Genomic DNA, 19,936 nt, shown 5'->3' with positions numbered 1-19,936 from the left:
TAAGAAAATTAACATGGAAAGTATGACCAAGCACAAACTAAAAGACATGATAAATGTATACATGTATCTGAGGGATGTAAAAAACAAGAAATAATAGAACTGTTTAAGATTATATGAAGTAGCTTATTAGAAATAGTTGAGTTAAATTAAGCAGCAGAAGAAATATGCCACATAGCTAGACAAATATTCTGATAGTGATGTACAGCAGACAGTGAAAAAGCTTCCATTTGAAAAGTCAGAAGAAGGTAGCAAAGCTATTTTAAAATTTTTCTGCACAGGTCTCTAGGGAATTTATATCATGGTTGTAACTCTGCATGGGCATTGGAATGCCTGAAAAGATCTTTGAGGTTCTAATGTCTTTGACTGTATAAAGATAATGCAAACTATATACCCAGGAGATTTTTACTAAGGATACATTTAAATGTAATAGAAAATGTCAGGCTATGATTTGTTCTTTTCAACCATTTCAGCCTATCTCATCAAGAAAGAGTCAGAAAAATTGACTTTTTTCAGTGTTCTAAACTCCACATATCTTAAAAGAATTATGCACACTAGTCTATGTTAATACAAATTTAAATTAACTATGGCAGGTAGCATACAGGCATGCATCAATGGGGGTTCTTTTATTTACTAACATTTCCTGTGACTGACAGTAAGACCATTTAAACATCTCTTGGCATATGGAAAAAGCAACAAGAAAAAGATTTTTAGAAATGTCTTACATTTTATTAATTGGTACATGTCAAACATTCAGACAGAACCCTCAACATTTAGCAATAACATTAACTAGAAGCCCAGTTCAGAAGTACATCTTGCATTCAGCTACTATAGGTAGTGAAAAAATAAGAATAGTAGACAAGGATTACCATTTTGCCTAGTCTTTGCTATTTTCCTTTTGCATACATGAACAACAATAAGACATGATCTAATAAGTGTACTAAATTATTTAAAACTCCTTAAAATTATAGAAGGACATAGAAGAAAAATAATTTTTATGTTGCCATTTTTTTCAATACATAGAAGAAAAACGTATGCTATGTGAAATACTCAAAAAAAATCTAGTGAAACTGCAGTTCACTCAACAAAACTCATTTTGTTTCTATCAGATGCAAAAAGATGACAATTGCATGTCAATAACTTTTTATGCATGTATTGTAATTTCTTGAGCTGCTCTACCTAAGAGACACTTAGATACAAACCCAACAGCAGAAATGAAAAATTCTTTTAGTTTATTCATACCGTTGAGAATTCTTTTTTTCATTTTTATTTTGGGGGAAGAGTAAGTGATACTGTCATGAACCAACATGGCTATATAGCTGATAGAAAATATCAAAACCACATTTTAATTCTTAAATCTGTACATTCTTATAACTGAAACATAGACAATAAAAAACTAGATCTGATTATCTACACTCATTTTTATGGTTTGCCTTTTAATTAGCTGGTAATTAACCTGGCAGGGACAATTCTGGATTCCAGTCCCTCCTGAAAGAACTTGTGACATAATTTCATTACATCATCCTTCAGACATCAGCTCTTCAAGCATAAGCCAGAAAACTGGATTCACCCCTGCTTAACTGTGTGCCTTAAATACCAATCTTTCTGTCCAGAATAGCTAAGTATTCCATAGAAGCAACTTTAAAAGGAGAGCTATTGGGTACTTTAGAATAGCAGAGGTGGTTAAGGTGTTTTTCCAGCGGGTAAAATTTTGAGCCTGCTCACAGCAGGAAAAGAAATTGAAATGGAGTTTTCCATATCTTGGTCATACTGGATAAAGTTAGGCACCCTCAGGAGTGCATCCTTCTGCACTACTCCTTTGAAGAAGTCCATGCTCAAGGATGATGTGCAGAAATGGTAAGCTCAGAAGGGATAAGAGGGTGAATGGATCCCTATCAGACAGCCCCCGTGGCAGTTCATTTGGGAGCTGCATGCAGACCCCTTTACTCACACATGCACACAGATCTGGAACCAACTCCCTTGAACCATAGCCTGGGCATCAAGACCATCCAGACTCTGCACCCAGACTAAACCAAGGGTCCAGCAGAAATGTCAGGTCTTTCCTGCTGCTGGTCTCTGACTCACAGGGTCATTGGCTTGAAGCTTGCTAGCACCACATTACACACACACATACGTACACACCGAGAGAATACTCTGCACAACCCTGCTAAGATTGTCAACCAGAAAATGGTTAAGAATGGAGTTTAATACAGATATAGAGCAGACTGCAGTGATCAGGCAGCTGACAAGTTTGCCTACCAGCAGTTTTTCCAGATGGCCTCTTTCATATGCCCTCTTCCACCTATTTTCCCATGCTTGTTCCTTAGCTCACCTTAATCCATCTTTCTTTGCCCTTGTTTCCTCCCATGTAAACAACCCACTCCAGACATGTTTTCCCCATTGCTCCCTGTTTTGTTCAGCTGCCTATGCTGATAATTTTTACCTCCAGAAAAATCTTACCCCACATCCAGCAGTTTCTCATGTTTTGCTCAGGCAAGGACTGACGAGTCATTTGCCCGTGTATCTCCAGAGAGCAGCTTAACTGGTTGTTGTTAACTGAATTTCCAAATAAAAATATTGAGATCCCCTTTGCAACATGAATTTTAAAGAAAGTGCCTTCTCCCATGAAACAAAACAAACAAACAAACAAAAAAACCAACCAAAAACAAAAACACCACAAAATAAAATAAAGCAGGATGTAGAGAATTATAATGTTATTATGCCGAAGTATATGGAGCTTAATGATACTCAGAGAGGAAATCTGTAATGTGACAGTTTAACCTCATCAGGACAGAACCATTAACAGTTCTAATATGAATAAAAATTTGAAAAAGGGACTGTGGACCCTAAGGAAAAGAGCAGTTTTGGCATCACAATCATGCCTTACTCTGATTTCCTGAGAAGAGTTCTTATCACCTCCCTTAAATGTGAGGTAGAGTTTTACTTTCCTCTTCTTGAATTTTTTTAGTAAATCACAATCTAGCAGTAAAAGTTTTGACAGAGTATTACAGGGATGTATTTCCACTGATATTATATTTGTAAAAAGTCAATATGTACCCATATTTCACTTTTCAATTTTTAGTTTTTAATTTGTTTCATTAGTTTACCATCTAACGCTCTAAAGATTTTATGACCGCTATTTATATTTAGTGTCATGATGGAAAACTCACTGAGTTTTACCTACATGACCTAGTAAATACAATCCAGACTCCTGCCTCCCTTTGCCCTTGGTCAGAAGGTTGGGAAGCTACCAAATGATCCCTGCCTTGCAGCCCAGCATATCAACATCCTTTTCCAAAACAGTCATTGTCACTCTCAAGGTCGTAGTCAACTGCAACAGGTTGCTCAGTCTGTTTACGACTGATAAATCTGCAATCCATGGACTTGTCCATAAACAAATCCTTTAAAGTTTCACAAATAAAAATTTACCCTTACTTTCTTTCACCAGCAACTTTGGGAACAAGCACTTTTCATTTCTCCATGAATAAGTGTAAGACCACATACATAGAAGAAAAATAGAGAACTCCTAATAGGAAAAGATCTTCCTCCTTTTTTTCCCCAAAACAAAATATATCTTTCAATTTTGTGAAGGACATGCAATTTAGTATTTTACCATTCTTTGCTTCCATGAAGAAACAACATTTGTGGGCTTCATCCATAGATTCTTTTTTGGATTCCCCTGGGGGAAGCTCAGCCACTGCTGGAATCTCGCTGATAATTTTGAAGTAGAAGAGCAACAATGTGCATGAAAAGAAAAACTGATGTCACAGCCAAATTAACAGAGACTGTAAAATGCATTTGCTTATCAGCCTCCTGAGTTTTCCCTATCAGACCCTCCTTGCATTTTCCTGATGATAGAAAGGGGGCAAGAAAAAGGAGTCACTGATTGTTCTTACAAGAACTGTGTATTTCAGTCTAGTTTGGGGGGGAGGGTTGACTTGTCAGATGTCTCACAAATCAGTGTCATTGTCCCTGCTCCTTTTATTTCAACCTGGAATTTACTAAGAAGTTTTCTGGGAAACTGCCCTGAAAGAAATGTAACACAAACTGGAAGACATCACTTTTGGTATCAAGATAATAAGAGGGTGGCTTGATGCATTTCCAAGGAAACAGAGGCAGATTCTTGTCTATTTGTACTGTTAGTCTATCCATTACTTTGCCTGGAGATGTCTAGGGCTCATAAAGCATCTCCATATCTTGAAATTCACACCTGGTCTTCTGAATTTTTAAATTATGCAATAAATCACTTGGCATGATGACCAGTTTTCTCCTGTGCTTCTCATTAAAATGGCACCAATAAAAGTAAAAAAAAAAAAAAATCTGTGAAGTAAACCAAAAATTTCTTCAGGATCTCCTTCTTATATACTGCTTAAAATGAAACAATGTCCTTCCAAAAGCCACTGTCAAATACCTGTGGTATTTCTTGATACGGATGAGGGAATACAAAACAGTTAAAGAGAGCTGCTGTGCTCAGCTAGCAGAGATATGTTGGGGTGCCCTGGACTACATCGTAGGCCTTCAGTAGACTTGGTGGGGTTACTGCATCAGGAAGGTCCCTGCTGCTGTTTTGAGCATCCAGGAGAGGCCAAGAGCAGCAGCACTGATGATGACCCTGGTGTGCCATATGCTCTGCACTTTCTCAGGACCATTTGGCAAGCCTATGTCCTCAAGTGAGCAATTAGTCATGTCTATTGTTTCCAAGTCCCTGACAAACCCACAGCACAAGAATGACTTACCTAAACCGAGTTCCTGATCCACTCACCCCAGCTGGCAGCGAGATGCCAGCTTTTTGCCAAATGCTGTAGTGTATGGAGAGGGAAGACTTACTGAACCTAAGAAAATGCATTTGGAAAAATACAAAAGATGAAAAAGAACATATGTATTTGAGCAATACAGTCCAAGTATATTAACAACATAAAAAACATGTAGTCAATTAATCAATCACTTTTCAGATTTTTATGGCACAAGCAATAATTAAGTTCTCAATATCTACTATTTGAGGTGATTGAGAAATTATTAAGCCCACTCAGATTCACACTGAAATAAACTAGGCATCTAGATTTTCTTAACTTCATTCTGAAATTGTTCCAGCTTCTCATGTAATAATATTCATAATATTTTTAGGAAGAAAAACAAAAGGACTTGGGACAACAGTGTTGTGTTTGTTGATACATGATTATAGATTTGAAGAGCTACAGTCTGGTGAGGACCATTCCAATATTTTGACTATCCTGTCATAAATCTCAGGTGCTTACATGTCGTCTGATTTTCCCTATATTCAACCTAACAGCTTCCATTTTTCTTAATTGCACAGGGTAGCTGGTATCTGTATATTGCATGTGCTCATATGGAACTGTACAAGTGACTAATAAGGTTTGTCACTGTAGTGAGAGTTAGGGTTGGCTAAAAAGAAAATTCAACCTGATGATCTGGGGAAATATTTTCCATGAGAGTAATTCACCTTAAACACTGTGCAGTGTTTCTTCCTAGAAATCAATGTTATAGATGAAAAATTCAGTCTTAATTTAAATCTGAGGCCTAACTCAAAAAATTGGTAGATTCAAGCTAGTTAAATATAGTAGTAAGTTTGTTCCCAAGGGGCCTGAACACTCACAATAAGACTACCTTGTTCTTCCAGGCTCTCTCTGTCTGTGGCTGTCAGGTATCATCTGGATATGTTTGATTTAGTTAGGAACAGGATGATGGTTAGAGAAAGGGTAGAAGGAAGAGCTCAGTCAGACAGAGGCTAAAATCATTTTGGCATTCATAGAAGTGGCACTTGTTCATCCTCTTTTGCTAGACTGAGTTTATATTGCTCTTACCAGAAGGAGACAAGAGTAACCCAGCAGCCCGGTCACTGCTAAGTCAGCTATGGCCCCGCACAGCTGCTGAAGCAGAAGTAAAAATGAGTCCTCGAACATTAATTTTCCATTTGTGCAAGAACTCATCTGAACTGTGCAATTGTCCAAGAGTTCCAGTCTGAGCTGATCCCTAAAATGAGCCTTAGCTGGAAGCACAGTTTGTGTCAGCCTCAGAAGTAATGTTGCAGGAGGAACCTGTTTTACTTCCGCCTTTCAAACATCTCTTGTCACAGCATTTAATCCATTTCTCAGACTCTTCCTCTTCAAATGTGTCCCTGTATAGGCCTCTACTTCAGCATTAGTCCTACCCCACACTCTAACCCCAAATACAGGTACATATAATAATGTACCTGTCATCAATAAAGCTGTGGCTATTTCCAATTCTATTTTTCCTTTAACCCATTGCTCCCTAGCCATATCCTTAAGATCTAGCTAAATAAAAGATTGCAAGGCTCTGATCTCAAGTGTCACTGTTGGCTCATAGCCTCTCAATGCTTCAGGGTATCTTCTCCACAGATTTAAGTTATGAATAGCTGCCTGGAATGGTCCAGATTCATTCCAAGTCAGAGAAGGAGATAGAAATTAAAGAATATGGACAAGCAGGGATTTACTGCTTGATTTTTCTCTCTTCTCTTATTTTCTTTTATTTTTTCTTATTTTCTTCCTTTCCTTTATATCGAGCAATAGCACAAAGCTATAGCCCATGTGACTGAAATATAAACTTGACCCTAACCTAACTTGAACCCTGTCTCTTGAAACCACCATCAGACTTATACCATACTATATCAAAGAAAGAAGCCCAACATAACAAAAAGCTCACCTTTGGCAGCCAGGAATCATCCACATTCCTCAGGCTTTGCCCACTTCCTTAACAACAATTAAGAGATATAGATTATATAGATATAGATATAGATATATAGATATAGATATAGATATAGATATAGATATAGATAGATATGTATAGATTATATATAGAGATTATAGATATAGATATAGATAAGATTATATAGATAGATATAGATATAAATATATGTAGATGTACATCTAATGACTAAGTCTATGGATAGGGTTAAGATTCAGAAAATAGAAGCTGATGAACTAAAGGATATCTTTCTAAAGATACAAACTGTCTAAGCCAGGAACAGATTTTTAGTTTGCATCTCCTAGAGCTATTAATTTTGAAGTTGAAGGCACTTTGCTTGAGGAAAGGCTGTTCTTAAATTAAAACTGTGGCTCTTGTTCAATTAAAGATGATGCACTCTTCTGCCACGTTGCTGAGATTTCACATCAAGATTTAATTCAGAACTAGTGTCCCATGCCATGAGAAAGAACAGCAGGTAGGCTCAAGCCACTACCCATTCTCAAGAGAGATCTCCAACAGTTACCTATTTACTGAACTCTGCTTCAGCACAGAACATGTACTAGGCTTAGCACTAGACTTGTCCAACCTTCTAGTTGCCAAAATAAAGTGGACTCATACAAAGAGGCACTTGTCCTTAACTTAAAATGTAGTCTACTCCTACCAAAAAAACCAAACCAAACCAAACCAAAAAGACACAAACTCTACCTTTTGGCTGTTTTATGCATAACCCTAATTTTAACCCTAGTCCTGAAGTAAACTACAAAAATCCAGGCATCAAGACCTGTGCCCTAACAATGCCTAGTACTGGTTATGGCACCTAGGATTTAGGCTGATCACATTGCTCACAAAGCACTAAAGCATAAGTGTTTTATACAAGTCATTCTGAACATGTGATGAAGAAAATGCTTCATGGGAGTCCACACTTACAAATACTCTATTTTTTTTTTTTTTTTTGCATGTGGAAAAACTGCTAACTTATTGCAGTAATCTGTATGTCTGTGTATGTGTGTCCTTGTGTGTATGAAAACTGCTTCCCCTATTAGAGGCAGTTCCTGTTTTCACCCTTTCCCACTAAAAAGGGTATAAACTAAAGAATTTTAAAATAATGTGCAGGCAAAATAACACCTCTGCTTGAAACTAATTTCCTTTCATCTCACCATTTTTCACAGTTAGCAACAAGTGCTCTACACCTCACTGCAAATAACTGACATTACACTCTTTCCAGCCTAAAAGTGCTGTAGAGTATTAGATGTAAATTTGCAAAAGTGTTTAGATACCAAACAATTTCAGTTTCAATGGGATTTTTAGGTATGCACTGACAGCACATAAACAACATAATGCAGTCCTCAGGTGAGGCTGTGCATGGAAGTGTGTGTCTCAACTGCTAGTTGAGCAGTTGACCAGCCACTTCTTCCCATAACTCCATGCACAAGGTAGCCATACAGGCTGGAACAGAGCTCTGTGACTTGGCAGCCAAGTGTGGAGCTAACAAGCACTGCTGTCAGATCTATGGGGAGCTCCACGGCTTCCCCACACAGCTGCTGTGGGACCGGTGCTAACAACAGCAAAGCAGGCATGGGTTTGTTTCAAAAGGAAGTCTGCTTGGTACTTTCTGGAGCTTAAGTCTCATAGATAAAGAAGAGAGCATGTGAAGATTTTAGTTTATCATGTTGAAGTTACAAGCATCATCTGCTTAAAGCTAATTAGTTCCTGAAAATTTTAAATCTAATGTAGGAGACAAGGATAAAATATGATGTTCAAAGGTATACAATAAATCCAGTTTACCACATGGCTACTGCCACATAAATTGTGATAAATTTGTGTCTGTGTATAGACAAATATATTTGATGCATGGCAAAACCTTTTTTACTGCCATTAATTTCTGTTCAGTTGCTTGTTTTTTCTTGTTAATGAACATCAAAAGATTAAATTATTTTGGAGAGGGGCTCTAATGTAAATTAAGTAAACTTTTTTGTTTGAATCCAAAACATACAAAAAATATATGTTTCTGCATACAATTTACAACCACGTTTTGAAAATGTAGCAGGGCCAACATGGTTTATACTTATATACTATGGCAGAAATCCAATATTCATCTGCTGTTTATATTGCAAGAAAATGAGATCATTAAGGTCAGAAAGAACAGCTGCTTTAATTATAACACCCTGATATATCATATCAAAGTTTTCATCATCTCACACAAACTCTAAGAACATACCCCAGGGATTCATTTCTATCATCCTGCTTTTTCTTAGGAAGGAGATTATATAAGTACACTCCAGAGCATTAGTTGCTTGGAGAAGCTGTGTAAAATAATTTTACCCCAAGCTCGATAATGCTATGGCAACTAATATTAATCTAACTTTTACAGTCTTTATTCATTTTTTTGTGGTGGCAGCAGTAGAGGACGATGCTTTTGCCAGCTGGGAAGCTGCCCTGCAGGCTTCATGGTGCTGCTGCCACACATCCCCCCAGACTCTGCTCATGAGTGCTTGGTATCCACACCTACAGCTGGCAATGCTGGTCTGCCTGAGGCACCCAAAGGTATCCCTTCTTTAAGGGAATGGCTGCTTTGTGTTTTAACAGATGCTATGCTTCTGGTAGCGGAGAGATTAGAGGGACCATTCAACATTGAATCAGTCATGGATCCTATTGATGTCAAGATTTCTGAAGCCATCATGAACATGCAAGAAAACAGCATGCAGGTGTCAGCAAAGGTACTGTGTGAGTTGTGCCTTCTCTGTTGTTGAATGTCACGAGTGGGGGGAAAAGATCTCCACCAATTTTTTTGTCTAGACTTTAAGAAAGATTGTCCAGACCACCAGAAATTGTTTTTGCTTGTTCAACAGTTCATCAGACTGCCTTTGAATTCTTCACCTAGTTATACAAGCTTGAATTTTTCAAAAGGAAGTGGAAGGGAAAAAGCTACCATTTATTAAACTTCAAATTAATATCTGTAAGAGTTTTAAGGAAAATAGAGGGTGCTGAAAATCAGCGGTAACTCTGTAAGCGATATGCTGTGGAGTAGACTTGGTAACTTTCACTTGTGTCTCATCTGTGATTCTCCATATTAACTTCCAAACACATTTTGATCTATCTAGGTCAGACTGAAGCATAATGTGTTTGAGGTGAATACACAAAATGTTCCATTTAACCTCCTTTAATAGCCACTCTAGGGAAATACTACATCGGCCAGTCTCTGATTACCAGACCTCAGTTTATGATAGAGTTTTGTCTGGATTCTGACACAAAGATAAACAGAGCTAATGATACCAGCTTCCTCCTCTCCATTTTTAATGTGTGTGTGTATACACAGATCACCAACACCTCTGAACCCCATGTTAATAAGATCCTTCAAATTCAGTACCAGGTGCTGTTGAGCCAATAGTCAACAATTAATGACTTTGCCTTAATATTCATCAGTGCACTGTGGCTGAAATTCTAAAGTCAACAGTTTGCCAAGTTCTGTGCATTAGGAGCTTCTATCTTCTGTTTTACTCCCAGCAACTTAGGTGCTGGCCAGATCTAAGTCAGTGATTTTCCATTGCTTGGAAGGAAGCTGCTGTAGCTGGGGAAAAAGTGGGGACAAAAGGCAGGAGCCTGAGGTTTATATTCTTCCTACCAACCCAAAATTCGATGCTTTTTATGGCCCCAGTGCTGCAGGTTGCTAAGAGTTTCCTTCAATATGCCTTTTGCTTTCAACCTACATGACATTCCTTGGATTTTAAAAGCAGTCTACATCCTGCTTGATGAGACTGTGTTCTGGCACCAGTGATCAAGGTGTTTAACAGCCAAATTCTCTCAAATATTTTGGGAATTAAAGGCTAGCTTCAGTGAACTCAGCCCTTACCTCAAAAAAGAAACAAAAATATATTTTCACTTAAAACTCACCCAAGGCCCAGGTGTATTTTGTTTTCCTTTTTACTTGTTTGGTTTTCACAGTTTTTTCATTAGCTGGAAAGCTGCAGCCCCTGCCAGAGTCCAATGACATTTTGGCATGAACTCCTCTCACAACTTGTTTGTAGCAGAGCTGACTGTTTCTCCTGTCCCTCAAAAATATTTTATTTGCTGTAAAGAGTAATAGCAATGCCATTTGCAATGCAGAAGTTTTTCCTGTAAGAGAAACCTTAGACAATATTTTTTTAATCTTGCAGAACAGAAAAGAAATTATATCAGCAAAATTTATTTTATTATATTTTCATAGATAACAGAACTGTCTATGCTTGAGGGACCTTTGTATATTCTCTGTAGACCATTATTCACCTGAAATATGATTTCCTTGGTCTCCTAGGGTTACATCCGTCTTTTTTCATGTAACATGGAAATGCTTTACCCTTTAAAAAAAGGCAAAGGCTTTGGGTGTAGTGCTGTCCTCTTTTGTGCCAGGTCAGATCTGTAGAGAAGATATACAAGCAGACTTCGAATCCATCCTCTGTTGTCTCATTTTCCCCTTTACACATACTGACCACTTAGAGCTTCAGTGGAAATGACAGATACCTCACCAGATGTAATGGGGTGCATGGAATGCAATTGCAGACCTAATGTGGGAGAAAAGACACTCTCGTCAATTATTCTGAGATGCCACTCAGAAAGCTTCAAGCAGGGTGTTGAAATTATGATATTTTCTATTTTCTCATTCTTCAGACAATTTTGTACCTTATATTTGACTGTACCTACTGAAAAATGTGATGACTAGGAATCATAGGTATTTTTCCACAAGTCAGTCAGTGCCTTTTTAGAGTGGAAAAATGACGATGCACTAGTAATGTTATGCCTGCAACACACACATACACATAGATTATATTTTACCACTGACATGCAGCCTTTTCTAGCTAAAAATCTGTTTGATGTCTGGGAGAAGACTCTATGCTGTATTCAGTAGAATTTTTGGCCATGTTATATTATATTGCTTTTCCTTTAAAAGGAGTGGAAAAAAATGAAAACAAGAAGTTTCTTCCTCCAGGAGCTCTCACTTATTTCATCCTCTTTGTGGGCAGAAGACACAGAGTTTATTTAATCCAAAATCCAGCACTCCTGTTTCAAATAATTGTATAAAATTGTCCTATTCCAAAAGCCAATGACTTAACAATTAACAGTGCAGACAGTCAAGGCTTATTGTTTGAGTTCACTCCTTGTCTTTCATTTCCTTAGGAGATACAAACCCTCTGTCTTCCTCTTTTGATGGCTGCACATCAATATTGAGACAGAGAATTATAGAGATACCACATGTACCTCTTCTATCTCTGGACTGCCCACCAAGAACATTCAGACTTAGATGTATTCCAGTATCTCTCACTGAATAAAATGGAGCATCTCTGTTCCTAGGCCATTAACTTTTCTTGTTTGTGTGATGATTGTAGTTTGACTCTTCTAGCAAAGTTCACATTTACCATGTGCTACTATTTACATTAAGATCCCCCAATTCATGCTGAGGCTGCAATCTTTCTCTGTTTTCTTGGTATTTCTCAGCAGTTTATATTCAGCACTGGCTGTCTAGGAAGTCTGACTCCAAATCTCTAGGCTTCTTGGCTGCTCACCCTGCACACCTGTCATGTCCCTTAATGACAGCTACACAAGGTTCTTATTTTGCCCTAGGAAAAGTCCCATTCCTGACAGCTGTGACATCTGGAGATGCTTTTCAAATAGAAGCAATGTTATAGAAAGTCAGACCCCAAGGCCCAAGGCCTTTCTGCTGGAGGAATCTATGTGCTCTGAATATGCCCAAAGTTTCCCTTCTCCAAGAGAAGACAAGGATTGAAGATCATCCAAACCAATTTCCATCATCTGACACCTGCAGCCATTGTTACAGAGTACCTTCCTCAAACCAAACCACACAGAGTGCAAAACAATCAGCCTGGGCTGCCTGAGATGCTTCCCAAGACATCAGTACCTTTTAGGAACAGGCTTTGCAATCTGGATCTACCCAGACTAGAGTAGTGTTCCCTGAAGGTTGCCTCTGGCAGAAGTCAGGGTGCAATAGATTTACCTTGGATTTCTCCTTATAGTATCTGAGACAGGCTATACTCTTTATTGAAATCTCTTTGTTACTCTCCAGTGACACCTTTTTTATCTTTGAACAACATAGTGACATACTCAGTGCTCAGCAACATGTTGATTATTTCTCAGGCAAAATTTTTACATTTTGTATATTGTTTCCCAAGATTCAGCTCATATCCAAGACGCAGCCATAGCATACATTTACCTTATTCTCATTCTCCCTGAGGTAATTCAGGTAGTCATATTCAGAGAGTCATAACATATAAATGCTCATTTCAATCTTGGCCAAAACAAGCATGTTTTTGAGAGCCTTCATAATTTTCCCATAAGGCTGTAAGTACCATCACCTTTGATTCCTGCTTCAAGTCAAAAAGTAAATGCTACATCTGCTCCATTTTAAAAAACATGAATGTTTACTAGAGATAACTGCAGAGATTGCTCATTCACAAGTGGAGGAAAACTCAAAAAACATCACCAAAGATGTTATAACATCCATTTTTTTTTTCCAAATGGAGAAAATTCCTAATCTGGTTGCGTCAGCATAATCATGTCTCCACTGCTGTTCAAAACACACCATATGGAACTATTTCCTGCAACAGTCTGGTCCTGTACAGGTATGGTTGAGTGCTGTAAGTCATTTGGCTGCCATGACCAGATTTTTCCACTTTCATATAGTCTGTCCCATAACTGAGTTTCCCCTTAGTAAGCCTTAAATCTGCTTTTATCTGAATTGATGGATGTGCCACTTTAACCTATAAATGTATGTTCCTTCTCAGCAATTACTTCAGCTAAATGGATGAATGAGCTCCATGACATAGTAGACTACCTATGCATTATTTATAAGGAGGATATCTTCACAGAACTACATCCAAGGTTCTTCTTAAAATAGTCCACAAGTTTCATGTTAAGAAAACCTCTTCATTTATCTGTGTTCTTTCCAAAGCTCTGTGCAGGAAAAATACAGCAGCATTTCAGGTAAAAAAATCAATGCTATTCTATCTGAAGAGTCAGTGGAGCAGAATCATGTAGAGACACTCAACTGGAAACACTGAGCACTAGCACATGGCTCAATAACAGTATGACCCAAGGCTTCACGGAGAACACACTGTATCTTCCACAAAAATTCAAAACTTCAGATTCTCCTGGGAAAAGGGCTCTTTTTTCTACAGTATCTACATCCTAGTCCTGAAGTAGATACTTCCATTTAGTCGGCTCAAGAGATACAATTCTTCACTGGCTCTGTTGACTTGTTCTCATGGCTTGGTTCATATCCCTGACCATAGAGATCTGGTCCATTTGAGCTTTAACTGCAGTGCAGTGGGGAGTGGTTTTGTGTTAAGACAATCTTAAGAGGTATCTTGGATATTCTAGGACATCACAAACTACTGTAGATGCTGATGAGAGAGAAACAGAAGGAAGCTTTTGCAATCCACTATCTTAGATGTTTAGCTTAAATGTAGACACACACATGATGACACCTAAATTTAGCTTTCTTAATTTCAAATGGAACCCATTCTCTAAATTCAGATGAAATGGACTACACCAGTTATATATAAAATGCAATTTTTTAGAGAGTGGATTTATGCTACCAATTCACAGCATGTGTAATGAAACACCTGAATATTTTTCCAGAAATTGTTCAATATCTCTGATATCTCTGAACTTTGTAAAGAAAGTATTTCATGTCCTTCTTCTTAGGAAGCATATGTTAATATCAGTTATCAGCTTTACATTTTGTGTTCTGTCACTTAATACCAGGATGCAAATTTAAAAATGTCTCTTTTGCTCTCAAAATTTAGTTGCTGAATATTGTATCCTTACTGCATTTCTGTTAGGTCATTTAAAAAACAAGTTATTTCTTTTTCTGTGATGTAAATATTACTATCTAGTTTCCATCTCTCTTATTGTCTGCCTGTATGTGAATTTGATTGTATAAAACCACATGCTGCAACTATTTGTATGAAGCTAAATGCCACGAAGTCTCTGTTGGATTTTTTTCAGTGCATCATAAGAAAGATGAAATATAAATTATATAGACTTGCAGATCCACCACATGGTCATACAAGTAGCTTAACAGTCACACACTGGGAAATTTAAGAAGTGCCCTCACTTGCCTTTCTCCTGAGAATCTAGTTGTATGTTTTGGACAATTGTCACTTGCGTTGTAAGCAAATACCTGGTTGCTTAATTGAGTAAATGGGATTTCATAGATACCTAAAAAACAATTTTGTTTTCAGTGCATAACTTATCTCGAGTCAGAAGAAATATAAAGTAAAGTTTTGTAAGTGTAATTCATGCTCTTAACATATAGATTTCACCCTTTAAATTGTACAGTATCCTATACAATCATGTATAAATTTTGAATATTAATCTTAGTTGAATTTTCTTCACAGAGGAAAAATAAGATTCTTTCCTGATGAAAGATTTAGAGCTTTACAAGCTAAAATAATTTTTCTTTGTAGATTGAATTAATTTATTGTCCAATAGTCCTCATGACTAGGGAGGCTTGAAACTCTTAAAATAGATATTCTCAAACCAGACCAAACAGTATTCCACTCATAAATTAAAAAAATCCCAATGGCCATACAACAGCTGACTTGCTGGACTTTGAACCAAAGCAGACCTGATGATTGGACATATATTTAGTGTGAATCAGCTTCTTTCAGCAAATTTTGAATCATTTGGGGCCTCTAAATTAACATCAGGAAACCTAACTGAAAGCCAATTTAATGTACCCTGAAAGAAACAGAAGTTGCACCATGGGCATGGGTCACTCTTTCACAGGGTGCAGTCCTTCAGGCACAGCCTGCTCCAATGACAGTCTCCCCCAGGGCCACAAATCCTATCAGGAAACCTTCTCCAGCATGGGCTCCTCTCTCCATGGGTCTGCAGGCCCCTGCCAGCACCCACCTGCCCCGGTGTGGGTCTGTTCCACGGGCTGCAGGTGGATCTCTGTATCCCCATGGACCTCCATGGGCTGCAGGGACACAGCTGCCTTGCCGTGGACTGCACCACGGGCTGCAGGGGAATCTCAGATCCTGTGCCTGCAGCACCTCCTGCCCCTCCTTCTGCACTGACCTTGGTGTCTGCAGAGCTGTTCCTCTCACATGTTCTCACTCCACTCTTCTCTGGCCAATATTACATCTGCACAATGATTTGTCTTCCTTCTTAAATATGTTATCACAGAAGCATTGCTATCATTCCTGATTTGCCCAGCCTTGGCCAGCAGCACATCTGTCCTGGAGCCGGCTGGAATTGGGTCTGCTGGACATGGGAGAAGCTTCTGGCAGCTTCTCACAGAAGCCACCCCTGTAGCAGCCCCACTATGAAAAGCTGGCCACACAAACCCAACATAGCCACACAAAAAAGAGTAATTTGGTTCTACAATCAAAACACAGCATCTGCATAGTTTTCACCTCCATAAAGCTCATTCAAACTGTGTATGGCATTAGGGTTTTGTATAATATATCTTATGAGAAATTCAAATTTTTTTTTCTTTTGAATGGAGGCAAAATGTTGAAAAATGTTGAAACAGACAAAATACAATGGTCACAAAAACAGAAGTTTGGTTCTAAAACTGTAAAAGTTGATATGAAGGCGAACACTAGGATTCTACTTCATGAGGGCACTTGAAAATTTTAACTCTGTGAATATTCCTCTTTTTGGATGTGCAGCTTGTGTGACAATGCCTCTGGGAAATATACTTCATATCCAGTAGTCAAAAGTGTCCTCTGTGTCCTTTAGTACCAACTAAATACACAATACTGAAACTTTTTTCCAGATGGAAGTATATGAAAAATTTCATAACCCTGAACATTATTTTTTATACGCAGAAAACAAACACACTAGCAGAAAATAATTATCACTGTTGGCCACTCAGTGTGCCTCACCCCTCTTCTAGGGAGAGATTGGTAGGGAATAAGAAAGTTATCCAGCTACAAAACTATTTCATCACTGACCTTTTCTCTTAGGCTACAAATAAGATTGCAAGGTAGGAAGAGCTGTAGGTAGGGATTATAGATGACCTGTGATTCTGGGTAAATACCACATTTGAACAAAACTGAAAACAGCTATCAACTACATCCTGCCACAAAGGACATCCTTTTGTACATTTTTCTTCCTGAAAAGACATCAATTAAGATGCTTTCAGATGTTAATTTCTCATAATAATCACCTTCTTAAATTAAGGAGGTTTTAAGGTCCCTATATGTTTCTATACCTTCATCAAGTGATTAATAATGCTAAATTATTAACCTGAGTTTTAATGCAGGCCAAGCACTCAATTCACTAGTATAAAAATGTCAATCAAATCTTGTTTCGAGTATACGGAAGAAAGAATAAAGACACTACAAAATACCAGCTTCTCTTTTTTTGTGATTTTCATATAACCAAGAATGTCTTTTTCAGGTTTTCCAAGGATGTGGCCAACCTAAACCAGCACCTGCCCTGAGATCTTCCCGCTCTGTCCCTGAAAATTTCAATACCCGATTTAGACCATATAACCCAGAGGAGCGACCTACAACTGCAGCTGGCACAAGTTTGGATAGGCTGGTAAGGCAAAATACATTCCATTTTCAAATTAGTACAAAAGGCTTCATTATATACCAGAAGGTGGTAATCTCCGGATTTAATAATTTTATAATCACTCTTTATAGTTTCTTTGCCAGCTGTTCCAGCATTCAGTAAAGCTTTTTACTCCGTTGGAAGTGGTATAGAATTTCATTATAGGAGAGCAGTATGACTCAGTTTTTATGTATTAGAATTGTTAGAAGAGAATAAACTCTTTCCTAAAGGCCAAAAACCACATAAGCCTTTGCAGGTACTTTGTAGTATAAATTACCTTTCAAAAGTGGTCTAGAAGATTTTCTTTTTTTTTTTAATTAAAAAAAGGTTATGTATTAAAGCCATTTTTATCACCTAGTTCTTAAACTTACACCCTTGCAAAGACACATCAATTTGTGTCACTTCTTTACTTAATTATAAAATTATCACTGCTTTATTTCCATCCATCTCAATATTTGACTTTAATCAGCTAAAACTTCAGTAATCATTAATCTTGCTTTACTTATTCAATCATTTTGAAAAAAAAATACCATAAGATTATTTTCTTTTCTACCAATCATTGGATTCACATTTCAGACTTCAATGTTCCTGCTATTTATACATCTATAGATTTATAGAGGGCTAATTACTACAGCTGTTAGTACTATCCCAGCAATCATCTGTAGGTAAAACTGATGAGCAAAACTGAGGCGTTTCTGATTTTAAGAATCACATGCCCACGGCTTATTGCTGCACACTTGCAGAGCACTGGTCTGTCTTGTCAAAGAGAGTACCCAAGTATACCAATGCAGATGAGGACCTGAGTGTCTTCTTTGCGCCGTCATTCATCAAATTCCTGTAGTGGTCGCAGTAGTTTGTCACAGTGCCAAGTCTTTCCAATCACTTCTATCTGTGCTGTACTCTATCTACTCTATTCTGTCAATTTTTATGGCAACTCAATAAGAAAATAACATGGCATTTCTAGTCAAGACATGGGATCACCCTGCAGCAAAAAGCAGCATTTGTTAGTTCTCTGCTTTTCTGGAACCAGTGTAGCCTGGTTATCCTAAAAAGAGAAGCAGAGGACATGCTTACCTCCACTGTAGACTCAGGTCTTTCTACCACAGCAAATTCATAGTGCAGTGTAAAATCTCAGGCTAAAAATCTGACTAGCAATACTCAATCTATATTTGATGGGATCTTAATTTTACCCTTTCACTTTAGATTCAGAGAACCAGTCCTTCTGCATTGTTCACAGTAGAGGCCTGAATCTTAATCTAGAATTGGCCAAGGTGAAGTGAAAGGTCACCAAAGTCTAGGTTTCAATCATGCTTTGTCAAATCTAAAGGTTGCAAACAGCTGAAATGGGACGAAGAGCATAAAAAGGAAAGGGCTGATAGCACAGCTCAGCTTGGATTATTCTGATTATATAAGAACAGTTGAAGTGCTTTTGTAATGAAAAAGGGAGGTTTAAGATGCATTGCATATTGACATAAGAAGAATACTTTTAAATACATTAATATACTTTTAAAAATACTAAATTGCAAAATACTGAGCAGCATCCTGAATAAAGCAGAGATGTGTCCCATGCTGGCAGCTTTTAAAGGCTGTAACTAATGAAAGTTGCCAATGCAGATAATTGTTTATAACTCCTGATAACTTACAGACTTTGAAAGAGGAACTTATCTCCATATGATGTAACTAGCTTTATTCATGCATTATTTCAGGAAAAAAACAAGGAGTTTAGTATTGCTTCTGTTAATTTAAAAAATGTTCAAATCAAAATCCTATTTCCTGTTCTTGCTGATGGTATTTAAAATAATAACTATTTATGGTCTGTTGATGATGGGTGTTGGTATCAAATCCATCTTCAAATGGCAGTGATGAATGTGTTGTCTCCTTCTGGGCTGGGACCAACCATCTCTCAGTCCAGAGATATCTGCTGATCTCAGTGGAGCTAGGAAAGGTAGTTTATGTGGATTAGAGCAGACGGCCTTATTTCAGAGCTGTAATCCCTTAGCAGCTCTTGGGAAAGGTCACTGCCTGCATCTCACACCATCTTGGGTAATTTTATCCAGAAGGATATAAATGCTACACTCCTGCCTCACAGAAACACCATTTAACCTGTCTGTGTTAGAACCTCAGCTTTTCATGTGCTGAATCATTCCCTGAATGACGTATCTCTCTTCATTAACTACAACCAGAGCTTGGAGGACCAGCTTCATTTATATACTCCTAACCCTTGCATTGCTAACAAGATGTAAGGAGAACCCCATGCACAGCAGTTTTCTTGTCTACACAAGGATCATTTTCTATTGCAAACTTAATATAAATACACTACAATATTAGTATTTTGTTGGTATTTTCAAACACTTAAAGACTGTTTTGATTATTATAGATATAAGAAACAAATCTTTTCTTGTGATTCAGAAGACGGTTCAGTATTATATTAATGCTTTTAGAAGTCCATTCTGGAGTTTGTATTCATAAAACACTGTCAGTCCACTTGACTTTAAACTGTCACCACGAAGTCCAAACATATAGTTACAAAAAATTCAAAAGAAATGACAAAACATTCTGCTTTTATCTGTCTTTGAGAGCAGAAGAAATCAAGTTTAAAAAATATTTCATCTGCATCTCAATGTTATACAAACATGCAGCAAATCTGAACCAAATT

The 19,936-nt window shown here is 37.6% G+C and overlaps 1 protein-coding gene across 1 annotated transcript in view; it reads left to right on the top strand.

Annotated features, from left to right (window-relative positions):
* GPC6 (glypican 6) overlaps nucleotides 1–19,936 on the top strand; it is a 754,465-nt gene that overhangs the window by 676,964 nt on the left and 57,565 nt on the right. Inside the window, exons 5-6 of the mRNA XM_069008450.1 lie at nucleotides 9,307–9,437; nucleotides 17,125–17,268. Of these exons, the coding sequence (XP_068864551.1) occupies nucleotides 9,307–9,437; nucleotides 17,125–17,268 (275 nt within the window). The remainder of the gene's footprint in view (nucleotides 1–9,306; nucleotides 9,438–17,124; nucleotides 17,269–19,936) is intronic.

This window comes from Aphelocoma coerulescens, chromosome 1 (genome assembly GCF_041296385.1).
Source record: "Aphelocoma coerulescens isolate FSJ_1873_10779 chromosome 1, UR_Acoe_1.0, whole genome shotgun sequence".
In the NCBI taxonomy this organism is placed as follows: Eukaryota; Metazoa; Chordata; class Aves; order Passeriformes; family Corvidae; genus Aphelocoma; species Aphelocoma coerulescens.
The sequence above is the reverse complement of the archived record's forward strand: the minus strand, read 5'-3'. Positions and strand labels throughout refer to the sequence as shown.